Source organism: Salvelinus namaycush, chromosome 21, assembly GCF_016432855.1.
Source record: "Salvelinus namaycush isolate Seneca chromosome 21, SaNama_1.0, whole genome shotgun sequence".
NCBI classification, from domain to species: Eukaryota; Metazoa; Chordata; class Actinopteri; order Salmoniformes; family Salmonidae; genus Salvelinus; species Salvelinus namaycush.
Genome location: NC_052327.1, coordinates 38,085,166 through 38,105,139, shown reverse-complemented (window position 1 = coordinate 38,105,139; position 19,974 = coordinate 38,085,166). Strand labels below are relative to the sequence as shown.

At 45.0% G+C, this 19,974-nt stretch overlaps 1 protein-coding gene across 1 annotated transcript; it reads right to left on the bottom strand.

Annotated features, from left to right (window-relative positions):
• Positions 1-15,286: 15,286 nt before the first annotated feature.
• alx1 (ALX homeobox 1) lies at positions 15,287-19,187 on the bottom strand. The gene is made up of 4 exons (XM_039017039.1): positions 18,968-19,187; positions 17,938-18,239; positions 17,388-17,516; positions 15,287-15,616 (listed from the first exon to the last, which is right to left on the bottom strand). Exons 1-4 carry the CDS (start codon positions 19,185-19,187, stop codon positions 15,287-15,289), a joined length of 981 nt encoding a protein of 326 aa, XP_038872967.1.
• Positions 19,188-19,974: the final 787 nt, after the last annotated feature.

Genomic DNA, 19,974 nt, shown 5'->3' with positions numbered 1-19,974 from the left:
ATGGACATGAAGCTAGGGTTAGGGTTGAACTGGGATGTGGACATGAAGCTAGGGTTAGGGTTGAACTGGGATATGGACATGAAGCTAGGGTTAGGGTTGAACTGGGATGTGGACATGAAGCTAGGGTTAGGGTTGAACTGGGATATGGACATGAAGCTAGGGTTAGGGTTGAACTGGGATGTGGACATGAAGCTAGGGTTAGGGTTGAACTGGGATGTGGACATGAAGCTAGGGTTAGGGTTGAACTTTGTGGTCGGAGGCCGAGCAATTGCCGTACCAGGCAGTGATGCAACCAGTCAGGATGCTCTCGATGTTGCAGCTGTAGAACCTTTTGAGGATCTCAGGACCCATGCCAAATCTTTTTAGTTTCCTGAGGGGGAATAGGCTTTGTCGTGCCCTCTTCACGACCGTCTTGGTGTGTTTGGACCATTCTAGTTTGTTGGTGATGTGGACACCAAGGAACATGAAGCTCTCCACCTGCTCCACTACAGCCCCGTCGATGAGAATGGGGGCGTGCTCGGTCCTCCTTTTCCTGTAGTCCACAATCATCTCCTTAGTCTTGGTTACGTTGAGGGAGAAGTTGTTATTCTGGCACCACCCGGCCAGGTCTCTGACCTCCTCCCTATAGGCTGTCTCATCGTTGTCGGTGATCAGGCCTACCACTGTTGTGTCGTCTGCAAACTTAATGATGGTGTTGGAGTCGTGCCTGGCCATGCAGTCATGGGTGAACGGGGAGTACAGGAGGGGACTGAGCACGCACCCCTAAGGGGCTCCAGTGTTGAGGATCAGCGTGGCAGATGTGGTGTTACCTACCCTCACCACCTGGGGGTGGCCTGTCAGGAAGTCCAGGATCCAGTTGCAGAGGGAGGTGTGTAGTACCTGGATCCTTAGTTCAGTGATGAGCTTTGAGGGTACTATGGTGTTGAACGCTGAGCTGTAGTCAATGAATAGCATTCTCACATAAGTGTTCCTTTTGTCCAGGTGGGAAAGGGCAGTGTGGAGTGCAATAGAGATTGCATCATCTGTGGATCTGTTTGGGCGGTATGCAAATTGGAGTGGGTCTAGGGTTTCTGTGATGAACTGGGATGGGAGGTGGATATGAAGCTAGGGTTATGGTTGAACTGGGATGGGAGGTGGATATGAAGCTAGGGTTAGGGTTGAACTGGGATGGGAGGTGGATATGAAGCTAGGGTTATGGTTGAACTGGGATGGGAGGTGGATATGAAGCTAGGGTTATGGTTGAACTGGGATGGGAGGTGGATATGAAGCTAGGGTTATGGTTGAACTGGGATGGGAGGTGGATATGAAGCTAGGGTTATGGTTGAACTGGGATGGGATGGGAGGTGGATATGAAGCTAGGGTTATGGTTGAACTGGGATGGGAGGTGGATATGAAGCTAGGGTTATGGTTGAACTGGGATGGGAGGTGGATATGAAGCTAGGGTTAGGGTTGAACTGGGATGGGATGGGATGTGGATATGAAGCTAGGGTTATGGTTGAACTGGGATGGGATGGGATGTGGATATGAAGCTAGGGTTATGGTTGAACTGGGATGGGATGTGGATATGAAGCTAGGGTTATGGTTGAACTGGGATGGGAGGTGGATATGAAGCTAGGGTTATGGTTGAACTGGGATGGGATGTGGATATGAAGCTAGGGTTATGGTTGAACTGGGATGGGAGGTGGATATGAAGCTAGGGTTAGGGTTGAACTGGGATGGGATGGGAGGTGGATATGAAGCTAGGGTTAGGGTTGAACTGGGATGGGAGGTGGATATGAAGCTAGGGTTATGGTTGAACTGGGATGGGAGGTGGATATGAAGCTAGGGTTATGGTTGAACTGGGATGGGAGGTGGATATGAAGCTAGGGTTAGGGTTGAACTGGGATGGGATGGGAGGTGGATATGAAGCTAGGGTTAGGGTTGAACTGGGATGGGAGGTGGATATGAAGCTAGGGTTATGGTTGAACTGGGATGGGAGGTGGATATGAAGCTAGGGTTAGGGTTGAACTGGGATGGGAGGTGGATATGAAGCTAGGGTTATGGTTGAACTGGGATGGGATGGGAGGTGGATATGAAGCTAGGGTTAGGGTTGAACTGGGATGGGATGGGAGGTGGATATGAAGCTAGGGTTAGGGTTGAACTGGGATGGGAGGTGGATATGAAGCTAGGGTTAGGAATGAACTGGGATGGGAGGTGGATATGAAGCTAGGGTTATGGTTGAACTGGGATGGGAGGTGGATATGAAGCTAGGGTTAGGGTTGAACTGGGATGGGAGGTGGATATGAAGCTAGGGTTATGGTTGAACTGGGATGGGAGGTGGATATGAAGCTAGGGTTAGGGTTGAACTGGGATGGGAGGTGGATATGAAGCTAGGGTTATGGTTGAACTGGGATGGGAGGTGGATATGAAGCTAGGGTTATGGTTGAACTGGGATGGGAGGTGGATATGAAGCTAGGGTTATGGTTGAACTGGGATGGGAGGTGGATATGAAGCTAGGGTTATGGTTGAACTGGGATGGGAGGTGGATATGAAGCTAGGGTTAGGGTTGAACTGGGATGGGAGGTGGATATGAAGCTAGGGTTAGGGTTGAACTGGGATGGGAGGTGGATATGAAGCTAGGGTTATGGTTGAACTGGGATGGGAGGTGGATATGAAGCTAGGGTTAGGGTTGAACTGGGATGGGAGGTGGATATGAAGCTAGGGTTATGGTTGAACTGGGATGGGATGGGAGGTGGATATGAAGCTAGGGTTAGGGTTGAACTGGGATGGGATGGGAGGTGGATATGAAGCTAGGGTTAGGGTTGAACTGGGATGGGAGGTGGATATGAAGCTAGGGTTAGGAATGAACTGGGATGGGAGGTGGATATGAAGCTAGGGTTATGGTTGAACTGGGATGGGAGGTGGATATGAAGCTAGGGTTAGGGTTGAACTGGGATGGGAGGTGGATATAAAGCTAGGGTTAGGGTTGAACTGGGATGGGAGGTGGATATGAAGCTAGGGTTAGGGTTGAACTGGGATGGGAGGTGGATATGAAGCTAGGGTTAGGGTTGAACTGGGATGGGAGGTGGATATGAAGCTAGGGTTAGGGTTGAACTGGGATGGGATGTGGATATGAAGCTAGGGTTAGGAATGAACTGGGATGGGAGGTGGATATGAAGCTAGGGTTAGGGTTGAAGTGGGATGGGAGGTGGATATGAAGCTAGGGTTATGGTTGAACTGGGATGGGAGGTGGATATGAAGCTAGGGTTAGGGTTGAACTGGGATGGGAGGTGGATATGAAGCTAGGGTTAGGGTTGAACTGGGATGGGAGGTGGATATGAAGCTAGGGTTATGGTTGAACTGGGATGGGAGGTGGATATGAAGCTAGGGTTAGGGTTGAACTGGGATGGGATGTGGATATGAAGCTAGGGTTAGGGTTGAACTGGGATGGGAGGTGGATATGAAGCTAGGGTTAGGGTTGAACTGGGATGGGAGGTGAATATGAAGCTAGGGTTAGGGTTGAACTGGGATGGGATGGGAGGTGGATATGAAGCTAGGGTTATGGTTGAACTGGGATGGGAGGTGGATATGAAGCTAGGGTTATGGTTGAACTGGGATGGGAGGTGGATATGAAGCTAGGGTTAGGGTTGAACTGGGATGGGAGGTGGATATGAAGCTAGGGTTATGGTTGAACTGGGATGGGAGGTGGATATGAAGCTAGGGTTAGGAATGAACTGGGATGGGAGGTGGATATGAAGCTAGGGTTAGGGTTGAACTGGGATGGGAGGTGGATATGAAGCTAGGGTTAGGGTTGAACTGGGATGGGAGGTGGATATGAAGCTAGGGTTAGGGTTGAACTGGGATGGGAGGTGGATATGAAGCTAGGGTTAGGGTTGAACTGGGATGGGATGGGAGGTGGATATGAAGCTAGGGTTAGGGTTGAACTGGGATGGGAGGTGGATATGAAGCTAGGGTTAGGGTTGAACTGGGATGGGAGGTGGATATGAAGCTAGGGTTAGGAATGAACTGGGATGGGAGGTGGATATGAAGCTAGGGTTATGGTTGAACTGGGATGGGAGGTGGATATGAAGCTAGGGTTAGGGTTGAACTGGGATGGGAAGTGGATATGAAGCTAGGGTTAGGGTTGAACTGGGATGGGAGGTGGATATGAAGCTAGGGTTAGGGTTGAACTGGGATGGGAGGTGGATATGAAGCTAGGGTTATGGTTGAACTGGGATGGGATGGGAGGTGGATATGAAGCTAGGGTTAGGGTTGAACTGGGATGGGAGGTGGATATGAAGCTAGGGTTAGGAATGAACTGGGATGGGAGGTGGATATGAAGCTAGGGTTATGGTTGAACTGGGATGGGAGGTGGATATGAAGCTAGGGTTAGGAATGAACTGGGATGGGATGTGGATATGAAGCTAGGGTTATGGTTGAACTGGGATGGGAGGTGGATATGAAGCTAGGGTTAGGGTTGAACTGGGATGGGAGGTGGATATGAAGCTAGGGTTAGGGTTGAACTGGGATGGGAGGTGGATATGAAGCTAGGGTTAGGGTTGAACTGGGATGGGATGTGGATATGAAGCTAGGGTTAGGAATGAACTGGGATGGGAGGTGGATATGAAGCTAGGGTTAGGGTTGAAGTGGGATGGGAGGTGGATATGAAGCTAGGGTTATGGTTGAACTGGGATGGGAGGTGGATATGAAGCTAGGGTTAGGGTTGAACTGGGATGGGAGGTGGATATGAAGCTATGGTTAGGGTTGAACTGGGATGGGAGGTGGATATGAAGCTAGGGTTATGGTTGAACTGGGATGGGATGTGGATATGAAGCTAGGGTTAGGGTTGAACTGGGATGGGATGTGGATATGAAGCTATGGTTAGGGTTGAACTGGGATGGGAGGTGGATATGAAGCTATGGTTAGGGTTGAACTGGGATGGGAGGTGGATATGAAGCTAGGGTTAGGGTTGAACTGGGATGGGAGGTGGATATGAAGCTAGGGTTAGGGTTGAACTGGGATGGGATGGGAGGTGGATATGAAGCTAGGGTTATGGTTGAACTGGGATGGGAGGTGGATATGAAGCTAGGGTTATGGTTGAACTGGGATGGGAGGTGGATATGAAGCTAGGGTTAGGGTTGAACTGGGATGGGAGGTGGATATGAAGCTAGGGTTAGGGTTGAACTGGGATGGGATGGGAGGTGGATATGAAGCTAGGGTTATGGTTGAACTGGGATGGGATGTGGATATGAAGCTAGGGTTAGGGTTGAACTGGGATGGGATGGGATGTGGATATGAAGCTAGGGTTATGGTTGAACTGGGATGGGATGTGGATATGAAGCTAGGGTTAGGGTTGAACTGGGATGGGAGGTGGATATGAAGCTAGGGTTAGGGTTGAACTGGGATCTGAGGTGGATATGAAGCTAGGGTTAGGGTTGAACTGGGATGGGATGTGGATATGAAGCTAGGGTTAGGGTTGAACTGGGATGGGATGGGATGTGGATATGAAGCTAGGGTTATGGTTGAACTGGGATGGGATGGGATGTGGATATGAAGCTAGGGTTAGGGTTGAACTGGGATGGGAGGTGGATATGAAGCTAGGGTTAGGGTTGAACTGGGATGGGATGGGAGGTGGATATGAAGCTAGGGTTATGGTTGAACTGGGATGGGAGGTGGATATGAAGCTAGGGTTATGGTTGAACTGGGATGGGAGGTGGATATGAAGCTAGGGTTAGGGATGAACTGGGATGGGATGGGAGGTGGATATGAAGCTAGGGTTAGGGTTGAACTGGGATGGGATGTGGATATGAAGCTAGGGTTATGGTTGAACTGGGATGGGATGTGGATATGAAGCTAGGGTTAGGGTTGAACTGGGATGGGATGGGAGGTGGATATGAAGCTAGGGTTAGGGTTGAACTGGGATGGGATGTGGATATGAAGCTAGGGTTATGGTTGAACTGGGATGGGAGGTGGATATGAAGCTAGGGTTATGGTTGAACTGGGATGGGAGGTGGATATGAAGCTAGGGTTAGGGTTGAACTGGGATGGGAGGTGGATATGAAGCTAGGGTTAGGGTTGAACTGGGATGGGAGGTGGATATGAAGCTAGGGTTAGGGTTGAACTGGGATGGGAGGTGGATATGAAGCTAGGGTTAGGGTTGAACTGGGATGGGAGGTGGATATGAAGCTAGGGTTAGGAATGAACTGGGATGGGAGGTGGATATGAAGCTAGGGTTAGGGTTGAACTGGGATGGGAGGTGGATATGAAGCTAGGGTTAGGAATGAACTGGGATGGGAGGTGGATATGAAGCTAGGGTTATGGTTGAACTGGGATGGGAGGTGGATATGAAGCTAGGGTTAGGGTTGAACTGGGATGGGAGGTGGATATGAAGCTAGGGTTAGGGTTGAAGTGGGATGGAATGAGGACATGAAGCTAGGGTTAGGAATGAACCAGGGTGTGGACATAAAGCTATGGCTAGGGTTGAACCAGGATGTGGACATGAAGCTAGGTTTGAATCGTGGTGTGGACATGAAGCTACGGTTAGGGGTAGGTTGTGGTTGAAGCTAGGGTTAGGGTTGAACTGGGGTGTGGACATGAAGCTAAAGTTAGGGTTAGTGGCCATCCCAGTAGCTAACTGTGATAACAGTAGTAATTATTTCCCAGAGACTCATTAGCGAAGGATAAGAAGAGACACAGAACCTAATCTGCCCACCACTCAGCACACTCCACAGGGTTTCCCTCCAGGGGTGATGAAAAGGGCTGGGGAGACACTAAAAGACTGTCCCCTTGGTTGACTCACCAGACCCAATCAGAAGGGGGGCATTAAACCTTGCTCACCCCCTCCCTCCCCCCAAACATAATTAGTGAGCTACAGTGGAGGAGGAACAAGGATAGCCACAGAGCCCAACAGAGCTCCACTTTTCAGTCACTACACTCCAGGTTGAGATGGCTAATAGCCTCCACTCATTCTCTAAAATCCCTTAAACTAACATGCATCTACCCGAGAGGAGAGGCGAGACGTGGACCCCTGTCAATCAACAGCTGATTATCTCCTCCTCTTGCTCCCTTTCCTCCAGGGAATAATGACACTTTGAACAGTGATAGTCCCTGGTCGCATTCTATTGGAGCATTGAGAAACAATTACACATTGGTAACCAATGTCCATCTTGAGAAGCCTAGCTTCCGGAGTCAATTTCTCATGCAAAGACGTCACAGTTGCGTGTGGCGAGTGTTCTCATTGGGAGTTTTTTTCAGCATCTGCAACATTGCTAATCTCACCAGGGATATGTCTCATCTGACTATTCATGAGTGAATTGCTTTTTACCAATGCACGTCCATTGACAAATGACCCAACATGTTTTTCTAATTATAGCTTTACATGTCAGGCATAGGTCTCTCTGTTCATTGTGTCTGTGTGTCTGTGTGTCTGTCTCTAGGGGTCTAATTCAGTACGGGATGAACTTCATGAACATTGGATGGACTGTGTGTTTGCATGTGTGGCTACGTAGCTGTACTATGAGTGTGTGTCTACGCACGCAAACACACTTAACTATAATGGAAAACCTGAGACCATAACTTGAATTCAGTCGTTTCCCTCTGATACTGTGAGAACGTTTGCAACTCTCAACTGACAGCAACTCTAGCAGCACTGAATTTTAAACATAGATGAGTTTGACCAAAACCTTACATATTAACAATTTCTTCAGAACTATGTGGATTGTTTGCAATTAAAGTTTCATAAACTGGCACAACCTTTCAAATAAAGCCTTTGATACTGATTTCCTACAATCAGGTTTTTGCTTAAAAAAGAACTTTGTGTTTTACAGTAACTCATAAAAATACCCTATTCAGTGAGAACTTTTCAACGATTAGGCTTTAGAAATATGACATACGCAGTATTTGTTCACTTGCCTGATGCTTTGAAGAAAATAAAAAGTAACGGCACAATTCATAAGTCACTCTTCACTGGAGAGACAGTTCAAGGAACTGGCCCATAAATCATAAAGCTGGGACACACACACACACACACGCACGCACGCACGCACGCACGCACGCACACACACACACACACACACACACACACACACACACCCACACCCACACCCACACCCACACACACACACACACACACACACACCCACACACACACCCACACACACACACACACACACCCACACACACACACACACACACACACACACACACACACACACACACACACACACACACACACACACACACACACACACACACACACACACACACACACAAGGCTCTATGGCTCTCCTACTGAACATCCATAACTGTCAGCAGCAGACGGGGGATAGCTGGCCTCTGACACCACAGGAGTTTGAAAACACCAGGGACACCAGTGCAGGCTGGGAGTTAGCATGAACGATGGGACACGGCTGAAACGTCTGTCAGTGGAGTGTCGGCCTGATGAAGAGAAAACACACACTTAATGAGTGTGTGGAAGGGAGGTGTGTGTGTGCCCGCACGTTTGTGTGTGTGTGTGTGATGTTTAGCAAGAAGTCAGTGGGAATGGGTGTTAGTAATGTTATTGTAGGCCAAAGGCAAATGTTTGGAGTTACAGTGGTAGGAGTGTTAAGCGTTGATTATCAGTCATCTGAATGAAACAGAGGGTGTCTGCAAAGAAACAACGCCTAGTGTGATAATCTCATGTAAAAGCTAGTTTTCCAGTCAGCATTTCTCTCAAGGCATGACGCTAAAGTACAGAATCCACAAAACAACAGACGGTCCTCAGGACCCTCGGGTGTGTGTGATGTCACACCCTCCCTGTGCACACCAGAGAGGTGATGTCAATGGAAGGGGATGCGGGTCCGGATCTTCCATTGGTCGCAGGGTATTGGACTACATGTAGCCCTGGTTACACACACACACACACACACACACACACACACACACACACACACACACACACACACACACACACACACACACACACACACACACACACACACACACACACACACACACAGAGAGAGAGAGAGACACACACACAGAGACACATAGAGAGACACACAGACTCACACACACACACACATATACACACAAACACACACACAGACACACAGACTCAAACACACATACACACACACACACATCCCGCCCCCCCCACACTCACAAAAACTATCATCCAATATGATGCCTTGCAGACAGTAATCGGACGCCTTTTCTTTCCTATGAGAGGAAAATGGCTACTCCTCCCCTCTTACAGACAGACAGGCCGCAGTAAGAGTCCTATCCTTCCATAATTAGATTTAACAGGCATCCCTCTGCAGTGTGCTGATGGCCTAATTTCAGCAGGCTTCGGCCCACTTTCGCTGGTCAACACTCTCTCCCTGCACTGACGATAGGGGACCTGCTGAAAGGCTTTTGGCCACTGACACCGGCTAACTGGCTGACTCCAGAGCCATTCGAAAGAAAAGCATCATCTCGCTGAAGTCATGGGACGTTGACTGTTCTGTTATGACACATGATGACATGAACAGGAATTTCGATCAACATTGGCATGTAATTGTTTTTATTCCAACAGACTGTTGCTGGAGGTTAAGCATAGGAAAGTGAGCTTTAAACCTGGGTCACTCGGAAAAGTAGTCTGGAATTTCTGACAATTGTACCTGGCCCAGGATGTAGCACCAGAGTAGATTTATTAGGATCCCCATTAGCCGACGGCTAGTCTAGTCTGCCTAGTCCCCATTAGCCGGCGGCTAGTCTAGTCTGCCTAGTCCCCATTAGCCGACGGCTAGTCTAGTCTGCCTAGTCCCCATTAGCCGACGGCTAGTCTAGTCTGCCTAGTCCCCATTAGCAGACGCCAATGGCAACAGCTAGTCTTACTGGAGTCTGACACATAGCAAAAAAGACATTACATACAAAGGACTTTACAATTGACATACATTTAAAAACATGAACATGTAGTGTGTGTGTGCATCAGTTCCACATACATGTCAGTACATACACACAACAAGTAGGTCACATGGGGGAGAAGCGTTGTGCCGTGAGGTGTTGCTTGATTTGTTTTTTGAAACCAGGTTTGATGTTCACGTGCGCTATATAAGATGGAAGGGAGTTCCATGCCCTCATGGCTCTGTATAATACTGTACGTTTACTTGAATTGGTTCTGGACCTGGGGACTGTGAAAAGACCACTGGTGGCATGTCTGGTGGGGTACGTGTGTGTGTCAGTGCTGTGTGTAAGTTGACTATGCAAACAATTTGGAATTTTCAACACATTAATGTTTCATACAAAAACAAGAAGTGACACAGTCAGTCTTTCCTCAACTCTTAGCCAAGAGAGACTGGCATGCATAGTATTAATATTAGCCCTCTGATTACAATGAAAAGCAAGACGTGCCGCTTAGTTCTGGGCCAGCTGCAGCTTAACTAGGTATTTCTTTTTAGAACTGTACCATATAACTGGGCAATAATCAAGTTAAGATAAAACTAGCGTTGTGGAGGGTGGTGTCAAAAAATCTGAGCATCTCTTTATTATCGACAGACCTCTCCCCATCTTCACAACCATTGAATCTATTTGTTTTGACCATGACAGTTTACAATCTAAGGTAACACCAAGTTATTTAGTCTCCTCAACTTGTTCAACAGCGACACCATTCATTAGCAGATTCAGCTGAGGTCTAGAATTTAGGGAATGATTTGTACCAAATACAATGTTCTTAGTTTTAGAGATGTTCAGGACCAGTTTATTACTGGCCACCCATTATAAAACAGACTGCAACTCTTTGTTAAGGGGTTCAGTGACTTCATTAGCTGTGGTTGCTGATTTGTATATGGTTTAATCATAAGCATACATGGACACACATGCTTTGTTTAATGCCGTGGCAGGTTATTGGTAAAAATAGAAAAGAGAAGGCCTAGAGAGCTGCGAATCCGCAATATAGCAGAGGTTGAAAAGCCATAACACATACGTTTTCTCAACAACAGGTTACGCTCAATAATATCAAAGGCTGCACTGAAATCTAACAGTACAGCTACCACAATCTTCTTATTATCAATTTCTTTCAACCAATCATCAGTTATTTGTGTTGAGTGCCCTTCTCTATAATCATGCTGGAAGTCTGTTGTTCATTTGTTTACAGAGAATTTCTTTCATTGTTTGTTTTTTTATGCACGAGTACGATGGCTCACTGTTCGTTGTTGCATTATCTGCCTAAGTTTGCCGACTTTGCCAATGAAGTAATCATTAAAATATTCGGCAACATCAAATGGTTTTGTAATGAATAAGCCATCTGATTCGTCTAATTTGATATATTTGTCTTTCTACTCCAAAGTTTATATCATTGATCTTGGCTTCATAATACAGTTTCTTATTATTTTTGTCGAGCTTAGTCACATAATTTCTCAATTTGCAGTAAGCCAGCCAGTCAGCTGTGCAGCCAGACTTATTAGCCACTACTTTTGCCCCCGTCTCTTTCAACCATATAGCTTTTAAATTCCTTATCAATCCATGGAGCCTTAACAGTTCTAACAGTCAGTTTCTTAACAGGTGCATGTTTATCAATAATTGGAAGAAGCAATTTTCTAAATTCATCAAGTGCAGCATCTGGATGCTCCTCGATGGCAATTTTAATGCACAGAGATACCGTGACAAGATCCTGAAGCCCATTGTCGTGCCATTTATCTTCCGCCATCACCTCATGTTTCAGCATGATAATGCACGGCCCCATGTCGCAAGGATCTTCTGTACACAATACCTGGAAGCTGAAAATGTGCCAGTTATTCCATGGCCTGCATACTCACCAGACATGCGAGCATGTTTGGGATGCTCTGGATCAATGTGTAAAACAGCGTGTTCCAGTTCCAGCCAATATCCAGCAACTTCGCACAGCCATTGAAGAGGAGTGGGACAACATGCCACAGGCCACAATCAACAGCCTGATCAACTCTATGTGAAGGAGATGTGTTGCGCTGCATGAGGCAAATGGTGGTCACACCAGATACTGACTGGTTTTCTGATCCATGCATCTACCTTTTTCTTAAGGTATCTGTGACCAACAGATGAATATCTGTATTCTCAGTCATGTGAAATCCATAGATTATGGCCTAATTTATTTATTTCAATTGACTGATATCCTGAACTGTAACTCAGTAAAATCTTTGAAATTGTTGTGTTTATATTTTTGTTCAATACATTTCAACCACTAGAGGGAGGTGATCTGTAGCTTGGAGTGAGAGAGAGCTACACGCTCCCTAACTGACCTGACTATTTTATCAATCAGGTGAAAATGCCCTCTTGAAAACACTTCATCCACTAAAGCATAAATGGTGCAGCTATAGGAAGCTACACACTTCAGATACCTTCTGTTCAAACTCTGTTTGATGTAGCTGTATGTCTTCCTTTCGACAGGTCAGCCAAGCTCCATCAGTCGCCCCCACTTTCCCCCTCAGTCCACTCCTCCCCCACCTCCCTTCTCAGTCCTCTCCTCCCCCACCTCCCCTCTCAGTGCTCCCCCACCTCCCCCCTCAGTCCTCTCCTCCCTCACCTCCCCCCTCAGACCTTTCCTCCCTCACTTCCCCCCTCCTCCCCTCTCAGACCTCCCCCACAGTCCTCTCCTCCCTCACTTCCCCGCTCAGTACTTTCCTACCACACCTCCACCCGTCCTCTCCTCCCTCACTTCCCCCATTAGTCATCGCCTCCCTCACCTCCCCACTAGGTCCAATCCTCCCCAGCACGACGAAGATAGGGAGGGAGAGAGGGGCGGTCTTATTAATGGTTTAGGTTAACCTAGCGAGGTCAAACCCATTGGAGCTGGTGATGGATCTAGTCTGTAGGAGCAGGGAGCCTGCCCTGGGATGAGGCAGGGATGACTCCTCCACCCTCTTCCCACACATCTGTCTTTAGCCTGGCCGGCCTGTTTCTGTGATCACAAATACTGTAGGGGGGGGGATAAAGCGCAGGAATCAGAGGAATTGGGACATACTGTAGGGGGGATAAACGGAAGAAGTTCCTGGGGGAGTAACTGATGGCCATTCAGATACAGTAAAACACATTCTTTCACACATGCACATGTGCGCACACACGCACACTGTCTGTAAGGGGTAGTGGAGGGTGGCCCATTACTGAGAAAGCTTCTTGCCGTGAGCTTGTCTAATACGATATATGTTCTATTGGATGTCTACGGAACATGCTAGATGCATAGATGGATTTTTGTAAGATAAGAATCAGAGTTTAATTAAAAGTAGAGATAATCCGAAGCCAAGAAAATGACATCATTCCCATTATGATATGCGTTGAAATTGACCCAAGAATGAAGCTTCTCATCAAAGGACCCTTGTTTTGACACGTGTCTGTATTTCCTAGATAAAATACTCTGATGCATACTTTTTATTGGCAATAACCAGGAAGTGAAGTAGTGTCCCTAGGAAAACAAAGGCAGTGCAATATCAAAGCATCTGACACAAGTTACGCTTAAATCAAGCATACCGTTCATATGGACAGGTTTTGCACGATGAAAAGCTATCCGCTACAGAACAGACAGTGATCTCAGAGAGAGAGAGAAACACAAAGGGCTGACGTCAGCCCTCAGCAGAGGAGAAAGGCAAAGAACATGCTCCTGTTTCCATGTGGTGGGATAATAGTAATACGTGTGACTATAGGGGGGAGAGGGGGATTAAGTCGGATAATAATATCAACGATTTATATTGTATCTGAAGAGATGCAGTGCCTGAAGTTTTTTTAATGGTAATTCTAATTTCCATGTAGATTATACATATTATACTAGGTACGTCAATAGTTAAATTACAGTATATTACTGTAGTGTAACGCTATGGTTACATCCCTGTAAGGCAGATTATCCCTTGTCTACAATGAGTGACTCATAAACTGTGTGAATACAATAAAACATAATCTATCACAATTTAGGTTTTTATTATCTTTTCATTTGATAATTTTAATAGAAATTATAATGACAAAATGTCTAACTGCTTCCTGTGCTGGGGCTTTGTAGCACAACACAGACACAGCTAATGAGGTTACATAGCTTTACTGCAAGGCACACTGCAGACATGTTAGTACGTCAGTCCATTTCATTTCTGTTCTGCTCTGAAGATCCTGAGCGGCATACAGTAGAAGGTTGGGTTGTTTAGTGACAAAACCAATACGTGCACAACCCTTGGGGCAAAACAAACAAGATTGTTGACAACGTAAATATTTAGTCTCCAAATGTTTATTAAAAACATAAATACATTTGCACAATGAGCAGTTGTCTCTCAGATACATTGTTACAGTTGTTGGTTAGCTAGCTAGTGAGTTTTTGCCATGTTAGCATAGATGTGGCATGAGTCAAAACACCTCAGAACAAGACATGATATCAATAACAAGACAACGAGCTGAAACGAGCCACCTACGATTCCCCTCATAGCAGCTTTTTGTTATTGTTGCTAGCTATCTGACCATCCAGAATCATAACAACACGGCCTTCTACCTCTAAGATGTGCGTGCATCGTTTTAGTGACTGTAGGGCAATGGAATTATAAAGCACAGGGAATTACAATATTCACACTGTCCTCAACTTATAGGACATACTATAGTTGATCTTTAGATGGATTATTTCCTGGACACACAAAGCATGCTTTTTATTTATTTATTTTATTGTATCTTTATTTAACTAGGCAAGTCAGTTAAAAACAAATCATTATTTACAATGACGGCCTACCCCGGCCAAACCCTAACCTGGATGACGCTGGGCCAATTGTGCGCCGCCCTATGGGACTCCCAATCATGGCCGGTTGTGATACAGCCTGGAATCAAACCAGGGTCTGTAGTGACGCCTCTAACACTGAGATGCAGTGCCTTAGACCGCTGCGCCACTCTTAATGGAGTGCTCAAACCGGCTCAGAGTTTTCAAGTCACAGAGGGGTACATTTTCAGCAATGCATTGTTTAACATCGGGTGTTAACCTGAAAGTAAGTTTCATCTGTGTGTTGGTGTGTTGTGAACTGAAATGCACTGCTCAACCTCGATGAGCAGACCTTTAAACCTTGAAGCAGTTAATCTCCTCTGACATTTGACTCTTTTGACCAACAGGTTCACAGTTTGTTGACTCCATGGAGAGGCTTCATGTCTCTCCAGTCTCGGAGACAACCAGTCAGTTATCAGCATCTAGGCCTACATTATTTTGACTTTTGTAGGTCCTCTTCAATCAATCATTGTCACAGTCAGATTACTGTCAGTCAACATTGGGGGTTATAAACGTGCGCAGTAGTAATGCTAAAGTTAGAGAGGCTGTGAGTCAGTCAGCTGGCTGGACATGCAGAAGAGACATTCACAATCACATGGCCCAGGATATGTTGGCCGCATGTTCCTTAGCCTTCATCCGCAGCACGGCAATGCTGGACGAGCGTCTCTCAAACTCGGGCTTGGTCTCAAATGGGTGTCCGTTGGGCGAGGGCGTGAGGAGGGAGTCGGCCGTGAAGAAGTTGTTGAGGGAGACGTGTCCAAACTGGTTCTGCTGGTTGGGGAAGCCCACATACCCGTGGTCGGCTGCGGAGCGGGGGGAGTGGGAATACGAGGTGACACATGGGGGAGATCCACGGGGGAGCATGCAGGAGGAGACCACAGAGCCACTGGGAGCAGGGCTGGGCCACAGGTTGTTGGAGATCTGTGGAGGAAAATAAAACAGATAATTAATTATCTGGTTATTTATTATTCTACCAAAGAAGTTGATTGGTTTTGGCTTTGATTATGAAGTGCTACTGATGTTTAGTATTTTGCCACTGTGAGACCATAGGGAAATGTCAACATTGCGTTGAAGTTATTCTATTCTACAGTATATTGAGGGTATTTTCTTTTTATGAAGTGGTATCAGGCTACTTCAGATAGCCTATAGCCGAAGCTTACATTTCAGATTTCAGGGATGTGATAGAATATCAGGGGGAGAAGGCTTCCAGTCCAGATGTCACAAATTGTATTCCTGATCAACCAGGAAAAATCATATCTGTAAGATCTGAGCCCATCTGGTCACTATACTTACTATTCAGCATTTTCCCTACACGCTTAGACAAAAAAGGTGCCATCTAGAACCCAAAAGGGTTCTACCTGCAACCAAAAAGGGTTCTCCCTGGAACCATAAAGGGTTCTCCTATGGGGACAGCCAAAGAACCTTTTTCGAACCCTTTTTTCTAAGAGTGTACCACTGGGCTGGAACTACAGTAGGCTACTGCCACATGTTGGTTTACAGACAAATTTAGCAAATACTAGAAAGACAATTAATTGTGGTGCTGGTGAAGATTGTGGTCTGGTTTGGTGGTTATAAGTAATGAGGTTTGTTAGCGTTTATATTTTCAACTGGTTGCAAACAAAATGATTTCCCTAAACATATGACATCAGAGAGCATATCAGATATGACCTCAACCATCTATAAATATAGCAACAATTTTACACAAACTTCACATTTTAAAACCAATCCAGATCATGCTCTTTCATAGAAATGTCCATGTCCAACCCACAAAAACAAATGTAATTCATGTTCCCCCTACAGTATGTACAAGGAAGAAATCATCAACTTTCAAATGGATTTAGTCATGGTCGTAAATCAAACAGTATGATATTGGGCATGTTTCAATCCACCACTTGGCGTCAGTGCCCTCTATAGTAAGTCATATATCTGGATAAACTATATTAAAGGCGATGGGTTTATTCTAGTGTGTATATGAGAAACATATGAGAGGGAACAAATTCAGGCATGGATTTAGGACAGGCCATTGAGAGCCTGGCTGTACGCCTTTACATCTTCAAAGCTAATCCTCTTCAACGATGTTAGTCTGTAAGAGTAGTCTATTTACTTCAAACGCGACTAGCGCGTTCTACACCGACGGCGTGACCACACCCCACCTAAGGATTTTGATGGGTCAGACAAAGTTAAACATGTATCGTCATTTACGGGTATGAAGGCTTTATACATTTTATTTTTGAATAACGCGTTCTGGCCGCCCGTTACGGCTTTAACGTTTAATGTTGGCTTTAAAAGAATAGCCTACACAGTCTAGAGAAAAGTAAATATTTTCAGTGAAATCTGAGACGGAATCATTAATTCCAGTGGTTTGCCTAGATACTTTCTAATCAACTTTGGAAATCTTATCTGAAATATGGTGCATGATAAATCGAACCCGCCGTCACAGATGGTCAATCTATCAAGGGTTTGTGGCGGTCAACAGCACTCTCATCTTATTTGTAGTCTAACCTATTCCATTTTGACGCACAACATGCTCCACAAATGATATTAGGTATTTATTAACAATAATTAGGACTTAGTATAGCCTACCAAAACCATATGTTTAATTTCAGATTATATGATTTTACAGAAGATGGAGACAAAAAAACGATTCAATAGTGACAAATAAATTGTTGTTCTGGTGAAAGAGCAAACTTGCCTGTGAGTAACTGTCTGTTCTTGGCAACACTGATATGTCGTATGTGGCTGCAAAGTGACTTTTTGCCTGTTGAATCTGTCCATAACGTTCTCTTTTTCTCCACTTGGCTCTTCTGTTTTGAAACCACACCTAAAACGGGAACGAGAGATACAAAATATTCCAACTTTGTCAATAAAGAAATTGGTCAACATGTACCTTCTTTTTCAGCGTTGTCTTAACCTATTGCTCTGTTAGATTACACCAAGCCGTCACACAAATATAGAGCCAATAAAGAAATCGAGGATCAATTCTTAATTGACAGTAGTAAATCTTAAAATATGCTAAAAATATATGGTTAAAAAGCCTAAATGGCCTGCATTGCACTACATTAAATAACCTTGAGCCTACTTATTTTGTACATTCTAAATACATAACAAATTGTTTTAATAGACCTAAAATAAGACCAAAGTGATCTCAGTCAATAGTACGCTACATGTGATGTTCCCGATTCTGTTCCTAAACAACGTGGCAATAGAACACCTGAAAGACAGTGAGAGTAGGCCTACATTACCTGCACTCTGGCCTCGGTTAGTTCCGTCCTCATCGCCAGCTGTTCTCTCACATAAACATCTGGGTAATGAGTTTTCTGAAACACCTTCTCCAACTCCTCCAGCTGTGCGCTCGTGAATGTCGTCCTGTGTCGCCTCTTCTTACTGCTCGATACGTTACTGTCACACTTGTCACCCATTTCATCCAAATCCGTTTTCTCCTGACACGCCGTTACCGGCGAGGACCTCAGATCGCAACAGTTGTCGATCGACCTTCCAAGGTCCGCGTGCAAGGTATCTTCCGTTTTCTGGACACCATAATTCGCTATATGAAAGAAAAATAAAAGGTATTATTTGTATTATAAATCAATGAATTACGCAGATGTTGCAAAAATATAGGCATATGCCATATTAAGTAATCTATGACAGGTGAGTGAGGCTATAAATAATAGGCCATTGACGAATATATTTACATTTAAGAGATGTTGCATGTAGGCATATCTGTTATTTAACCTATATGCGGTGAATGTGAAATATTTTGCAGTACGGTTATATTTCAGCTTTGGGGATGTAAAATAATATTTTCAAAACCACAACTTAATAATGTGAGCCTATAAACATACTTCCATTCCTCATATTAAACAGGCAGATTTTAAATATGATCACATCTGCCCATTGCTCTTTCAATGTATTGCTAGCTTGGCAATATGAAAAAATAACTAAATTGCCGCAATTCAATAGTTTATGGATTTAGAGCAATAAGAATCACATAACATTAAAAAAACATGTTTGAGATATGGCATATAAATGTGGAGTTGTGAGGAAATTACGCACAAGTAGCCTACCATGTTCATTTCTCAGGCACAATTTTGAGAACAAAAAACGTGGGTAACACTTTACTTGCAAGTATAGACTATAATGCATGTACATTTAGTTATAGGCCTGATGCATCGTAACACATCTCATAGCCTACCAATTTCAGCGACAGTTAATTAAAAAATATATTTGGTAGCGTTTTATGCATCGTGAGTGAAAAAGGTTCCAGTAACTAACCGTGTTGGTCTCCGCAAGGCGAGGACCGCTCCATTCGCGAGTGGTGCTCGCTGCTCTGTATCCCGAAGGCCTGCACACACTTGGGCGACGTCTTGCTGTAGTACTGCACACTGTCCAAACTCTCCATAACTTGGTCCAGCGCGCCGCCAGAGCCCATGTAGTAGTCGCTGCCCTTAATCGCTTGACTTTTCAATGCGAATTTATCGTTCATGTATTCCATGATCTCCTTCCCGAGATCTCGTCGCTCACAGAACCTTGTCAACTGACCATAAATAAGTTCTGTCGACGTTCAACAAAATTGAAGAGCTATATCGGCTACCCCGATAACACAATAATTCGCCAAAGCCGTTAATATGTCTTGTCTTGAAGGCACTTTGGTCTCTTTATAACGGGAGGGGTTCCTTGAAGAAGCCTCCCTCCCCACTTTTGAATATGGAGCAGTCGGAACTCCTCCCACCCGCACAGTCCAAACCAAACACACTTTAAGTGATTCTAGACCCTAGAATTGGGCTTAATGGAAACAATCAAAATGACTTAAATTTACAACATGTTGAGCCACCCCAAGTAAAGTGGGGTAATGATTTATCTAGCCTACTGCAAGTTGAGACTGCACATACAATTTGTTAGAGCGCATGGGAACGGACGTTGGTCTTAGACACTCACTTAATGGTCATTCCAGTTATTGGTTGAAATTATTGCTAATAAACTGAATAACTTTATTATCATGGCAATATATTTAGGAAAATATACAACTTTTATGATATTTTTTAGCCTTCAAAACGATGCTTTTAAATGTCAAATGTTTTTGTTATTTAACTAGGCAAGTCAGTTAAGAACAAATTCTTATTTACAATGACGGCCTACCAAAAGGCAAAAGGCTTCCTGCGTCGACGGCGGCTGGGATTAAAAATAAGAAAAATAAAATAAATATATTAGGACAAAAACACACATCATGACAAGAGAGACAACACTACACAAAGAGAGACCTAAGACAACAACATAGCAAG